Source organism: Pteropus vampyrus, unplaced genomic scaffold, assembly GCF_000151845.1.
Source record: "Pteropus vampyrus isolate Shadow unplaced genomic scaffold, Pvam_2.0 Scaffold116, whole genome shotgun sequence".
Taxonomy (NCBI): Eukaryota; Metazoa; Chordata; class Mammalia; order Chiroptera; family Pteropodidae; genus Pteropus; species Pteropus vampyrus.
The window spans coordinates 1,210,725-1,217,015 of record NW_011888897.1 but is presented as its reverse complement, the minus strand read 5'-3'; the positions used below and the strand labels follow the sequence as shown (position 1 = coordinate 1,217,015).

The following is a 6,291-nucleotide window of genomic DNA, read 5'->3' as shown; positions in this document are numbered from 1 at the left end:
TCAATTTTTTGGATTCTTCCAAATACATATATCTAAATTCTGACCTGCAGAGGTTTAAGATATTAATGCTATGTGAAAAACAAATGGATTTTGAAAGAGAATGTATGGTATAATCCTATTATATACCATTAAAATTCATATAAATCCACCCACATTATACATACTAAAATATCTGTAGGAAGTGTTAATTACTGAATAGATGGGATTCCTGGATTCACTTCACTATGTATTTCTCTAGTACTTAAATTTATTTTCAATAGTAAATTTCTTTTTAGTTTTATAAAATGTCCAATCTTTTAAAAAGATAAATCGAGATATTCTTAGATACCTTGATTGTGGATTTTATTATCCTCTGCCTTAGGTTTTTCACTTTTATTCTAATGTTCACTTGTTGGGTATAAGAAACAATAAATGACATTTCCATAAATGGCTAATTTCCAAAATTAAGCAATTATTATTAGAAATTAACCTTTTTTCCATCTTTTTCTGCCTTCTAGGATCTAGCACGATGCTTCAAAGTTAATAGGTGCTACTATTCTTTATGCCACTCTTAATCTTAATTCTTAGCCATTCTTTCTTTGCCTATTCAATGTCTTATAAACCAAACTTAATCCAAAGACAAACAGCAATAAGGGGTGTAAAGAATTGTTCCATGGCATGGTTTAGCTCTGGAGAGCTAAACTTGAAGTTTCCTGGGCTCTCATTTTGTAATAGCCATTTTCCTGTTTCTAGGTTCTCATTCACCATTTATTATTTCTTCCAATTTGTTGTCTATTATGTGCAGTTAGTTAGAGCCAAGAATTTTATAGAAATGTGACTTATCTTAAAAAAGCTCTAATTTAATCTAAGATATTTTCTTTCACTCATACATTGAGGTGAAAAAGGCAGGTGGCAGCAACACTGAGATGAGTATTTAAAATTACACTCAATTCTGCATGAATTTTAAGAGTAGAGTGGTGACTTGGCAAATGGTATTTCATGTATTATTTTGATTATTCAGTGAACGCTTTATGTTTCTATTATCTACTTGGTCCATGTGCTTGGCACGAAACTCAAACTATCTGACAATTGAAAGAAATGTCTGTAGGTCTTGGGAAAAATTATTTCTGACTTCCTCTTTTGTCATATGTCTAGATAATTGGATTGGATAAGGTTATAAAGCAACATTGGAAAGTTGGGGGAACCACGAGGAAAATGACCAATAATAAGACTGCTCTGGTTATTCTCTGCATCTCTATTGCTTCAGAAAGCTTGGAGTTTCCATGAAGCAAGAAAGCAGAGCAGTGAATAAAAAGTGCTCCCAATCAGATCGGTTTGGGGCAAGCCAGATGGAGAAAGGACAGGAATAAAGGGTTAGCAGTTTATAGAGGGCTGGCTTAGCTCCTTCTAAGGTGAGAACATAGTTTACCTGAAAAAACAAAAAACATGTCAAACCAGCCCTAGAATTTACACACACATGGGTCTGACCCAATTTTTAAAAATGTTAACATTAATACATTTGTAGATTCATGTTAAAATGACACATTAAATTGTACCTTGTGGTTGTCTAAAAAATAAAAGTTGGAATTTTAGTTTTTAAATGTTTAAAAATAAGCTTATATCAAATCGTTGTGGCAGAGTATAATTATACTGAAGTGCAATCACAGAACCTATCATATGAGTTTATAGGGCAAGATTCCATTATTGGTCTCTCCCCTGGCTGCTCTTCATTTAGCCTCTTTATAAAACTAAGAGCTCTGCTTATCCACGTCTTCCAGATGTGGCACTCTTCTTTAAGTGCAAATAACTACAAATTTTGTTTTAATATTACATACACACGGAGGAAATAAGTTTATTCAGGTTTAATTAATCAGTCACCTGCTAGCCTCGTATCCTAGCTTACTTTTCCTTTACTCATTTCTTAGATAGCAGTCTCCCCAACGGCTAGAGATTTGTTAATCTACCCCCCACATCAAATATACAGTAAAAACCCATGCAAATTTTTACTCATTGGACCACTGGGTGAAATCAAGAGTGGAGGCAGCTAAAGGTAAAATACATGTTTTATTTGTACTTGAACTTATAAACCAATTAGTCAACTGGTACTATTATCATGATACACAAAATACAAAACATCTCTTACAAATTGGGAGTTGTAGTAAAACAGCAAAAGGGGCAGAGGAAATCAATGAAGCACATTATAGCTTAACCCTTCACCTGAGCAGATGTTTTTACAGATGTTTTCAACAAGCTTCTCAAGCCCAGAAAATATGTATCATCCTTCATCACACACATCTTTGTACTTTTACTTTCTCTTCTTGAGGTTAGGATTCTAGACTTTGAAGACAATACTCAAAATAGTATAATAGCTAGTTATATATAGCCAGAGACATCTTTTATCATTTTGTCTATAGCAGCAAGGCTAAAGAAACCTCTTTGATTAGATTCCAGTCACGCCCCACCCCCACCCCTCCAAATTGGCACATATCAAAGCAGGGACCCATAGAAAAATTCTAGAAGTGATACAGCCACTGCCCAAATTGACTGAACAGTGTAGCCATTATCACACATCTTCAGGCTGTACGTTCATAAAGTAATTTGGGAATAAATCCATGGTTTGCTGGACACTACAATACTTGGGGATTTGTTGTATTACATCATAGCTTTCCCCAGCCATTTCCAAGGTGGCCTCCAAATCACTTACAGGACGGTTTTGCTGGAACTGGATCTGGGGCTGCAGGGCTTCCTCTCCACAGCTGTAGAGCTGGTTGTTCCAGGCCTGGTTGTTCCAGGCTTGGGGGCACCAGGTCTGACTGTTCCAGGAGTGGTAGCTCCAAGTTGGGTTACTGCAGGTCTGGTTGCTCCACATGGAAAGGTTACCAGAAGCGTTCACCAGACATCCCTGGTGACAGGAAGAGAGCCCCGGGTACTCTGTTGTTGCCGAGCCCTTCTGAAAGAGAAGGGTGGGTTAACTGAAAGAGTACAAGGAAATCATAACTGTCTGTGGCTGGGAAGTATGCTTCGGCAATGGATGAAACTAAAAAGTCATTGAAAGGAAAGAGTAGAAAAGTAAGTGTCCTGTTACCCGCATTGCGCAGTTGCTATTCTTTGGCCAATTGTACTTCTGCCACCTCTTACATTTCATTCTCTGGTTCTGGAACCAGGTTTTAATCTGCAGGAAAAAAGTGACAGGAAAACATGAAATGCTAGTAATACAAACGTGCTAGGGATCGAAGAATGTTGTTAACATTTTTTTTTCCCCTGACAGTTACAACTGTCTTAAGCTCAGGAATAAATTTGAATTTCTAGAGTCTTTTTAAATCTTGAACCAATATTCAACGAATGAATTTTCAAGCCCTTCAAAAGTCAGTTGTCTGCTTTCTGTTTAACAAACCTAACCAATTAAAGACAACACATTATAAATCCAGTAGTCAGATGTACACATTTAAATGTCTACTCATCTCCCTTTGGTTTACCCATGACATTAGTCAGTTAAAGACAATTTGTTTGACAACAAAGCCCTTTCCCTGTAAAGAACATTATATATTTTATGATAACGGTAATATTTTAATTTAGGAATTATGAAATATACCACTATGACAACTATTTAGAAAATATCAAGTTATAGCGTAGCACACGATAAACTAAAATTTCCTCATAGTTTATAAATTAAGTTAGAAAATGGGATCACAGGAAGGTCAGAAGAATATCTATCTATCTATATACACATATATATCATAAGATCATGGAATAGAGAACTTTCTAATTACGGCACCAGTGATAGGAAACCATAAAATATCGTACTGAATAAAATGTCAATAAATGTTATGAAAAATGATAGTAGCCTCATTAGCAATTGAATGCAGATAAAAACAAAAGATGCGGTTTTTATTTTAATGAGACTCAATGTTGGTTAGGCTCCCTCCTAACCTGGAGCAGTATGCACACCTCCCTTGATTAAGGCAAAATTGGAAACGTCCACAATTTTGGTTTGTGCAACAGAAGAAAACGTTCAATAAATTATGACACATTCACACCATAGACTACTTTATGCAAGATGGTCATGAAACACGTTAGAAAAACATTGTTTTCATATTAAAATTAAATTATTTATGTGGAGGGGTGCATAACACAGTGCAGAGAAAGAGGTTAGCTAGCAATCTTCATCTGCAAATTAGCTTTTATTTTCATTTTTTACTACAAAAGAAACAACAAAACAACCCTACCTGTTTGTAGCTAAGGTTCAGGATGTTGGAAAGTTCCTGCATCTGCTGGAGGCTGAGATATTTCTGTCTCTGAAATCTCTCGTTGAGCACACAGAGCTGGGTCTGTGAGAAGACAGTTCTGATCTTCTGCTTCTTGATCTGGACCTTCTCTTCCTTCTTCACTGTGCTGTTCTCTACGAAAGTGGGTAGGATAATGTTGGGACTGGTGGAAGAATCAGGGCTGTTCTGAATAAGCAGATCCATGTTGGAAGGAAGAGGAGAAACTGTTGGGAATAAAATGATACTTTTCAAATATTAAGTTTGCAAATGTACTGTTTTCAAAGCATTTTTGAAGTCCTCACAACCACAGAGCTAGGTAGTGACAATTCTTAAGCAACTCAGAATACTCTGCCTAGTAAAGTGTACCAGTGTCACCATTTTATGGCTAAAACTGCTGAGGAACATAGTGGGACTCAAATCTCTTTGACAACACCCTGCTGTTCATAAAGGTCAAAATGGATTGATTACCTGACTCCAACCTACTGTATTCTCTCTGTAACTTCCTTTTGTAATCTTAATTATTACTCACATAAGTTTTATAAACTGATGATCAGTTTCTGAAAATCCTATAAAATCAACAGTTTACTGCCCAGTTCCAAATATCAGAACAGGTCATGTGAGTTTTGATAAGCTTCTCTTTCAAGCCAGGCTTTGCCTTTCTCAGTTCTGTAACCTGTCTCCAAAATTATCCTTCCCTCACTGAGTTTCTTCGTTGATTAAAATGAGGTAACAGATAAAAATTGTCTAGCGCTGGCGTATACTGACTTTGTAACTGAAAATTAATTTTCCTTATTAACTAGATTTGGGAGGCACTTCCATTCTTATTTACATTGAGGAATTCCCAGTGTTTAACTCCAATTCTAGCCTAGTCACGATAGAAATGCAGGCTTTAAAAGGCAAAAAAAAAAAAAAAAAAAAAAAAATTCTGTATATCCTTGTAGTCTTTATTTACAATGTTTGAAATTATCGAAGGGTATTAACATAAAGTGTAGGAAAACAGGTAACATTAAAATCTAACACTCAAATGTAGCATTTATTTTGTTTACTCATTCCTTCTCCATAACCAGTTTTACAGTGTAATAATAATGTAAATAGCTATTTAAGCTATTATTTTATACTATACTAAAAATGGCATTCTTGGGTAAAAAAGTTGGTTTACCTTTTTATTTTTAACTTCTTCCAAAACGATTTCCAAAAAAGCGATACCGGCTTTACAGTATCCCGAGCATCCTCCCTACACTGCTAGTTATTATTTCGAAGCCAGACTGGGTCTCAAATCCAAGCTCTAGCCACATCGACTGTCAGCAGGTTAAATGTTTTGGAATCATCTACCATTAAATGGGATGAACACTTCCTTGCTATTTAGGAGATTTAAGCATAGCATACTGTTGTATGTGCTCACAAACAGAGCTGCCCAATAACACCCACACATCCAAAGGGTGGGAGAAAAGCCAATTGCTACTGTTGTAGAAGATAAAACATCTCAATAAGGTTAAGATTCATATAATTAGCCAGGCCATTTCTGGCATTCCTGGAAGAGACGAACCAGAAAGGTGATGCTCATAACCTGCCCCCCACCCCAAGCTGTGACGTTATGACTTTTGGCTTAGCAATATTTACTGTTACTTTGTGCCAGGCACGATGTTAAGATTTATACATCAGCTTACTATCACAATACATTTGTGCTTCCACGGTGCCTATTCACTAAGTCTCAAATATACAGTGTGCAGTTTAACTGCTGAGTCCCATGTCCCTAGCCTCTGTTCACAACTCCTGACACCTGGGACATAGGTGAAAGGACACGCGCCACTAAATTACGATTGAAGGAGGTGTCACAGGATAAATAGATAATGACACCTGCTTCTACTAATGGGCTATAATTGCTCAAGAGGGGAAAAAAGATGACCCTTACTCCCCCTTTCCTTCTTTCTCTCTCCCTTAAGGAACTCAGGCTTTCAAGGATTTAATTTTTTCTTACCAGTCTCCGTGTTGAGTGTCTCAGCAGATGACATTTGCAAGGATGCATAATTTCCTTCCGGCCCATAAA

At 36.5% G+C, this 6,291-nt stretch overlaps 1 protein-coding gene across 1 annotated transcript in view; it reads right to left on the bottom strand.

The window, feature by feature from the left end:
• Positions 1-2,542: 2,542 nt before the first annotated feature.
• NANOG (Nanog homeobox) overlaps positions 2,543-6,291 on the bottom strand; it is a 14,786-nt gene continuing 11,037 nt past the window's right edge. Inside the window, exons 4-7 of the mRNA XM_011365777.2 lie at positions 6,223-6,290; positions 4,206-4,468; positions 3,065-3,151; positions 2,543-2,929 (exon numbers count right to left, since the gene is read on the bottom strand). Coding sequence (XP_011364079.2) covers positions 2,543-2,929; positions 3,065-3,151; positions 4,206-4,468; positions 6,223-6,290 — 805 coding nt within the window. The remainder of the gene's footprint in view (positions 2,930-3,064; positions 3,152-4,205; positions 4,469-6,222; position 6,291) is intronic.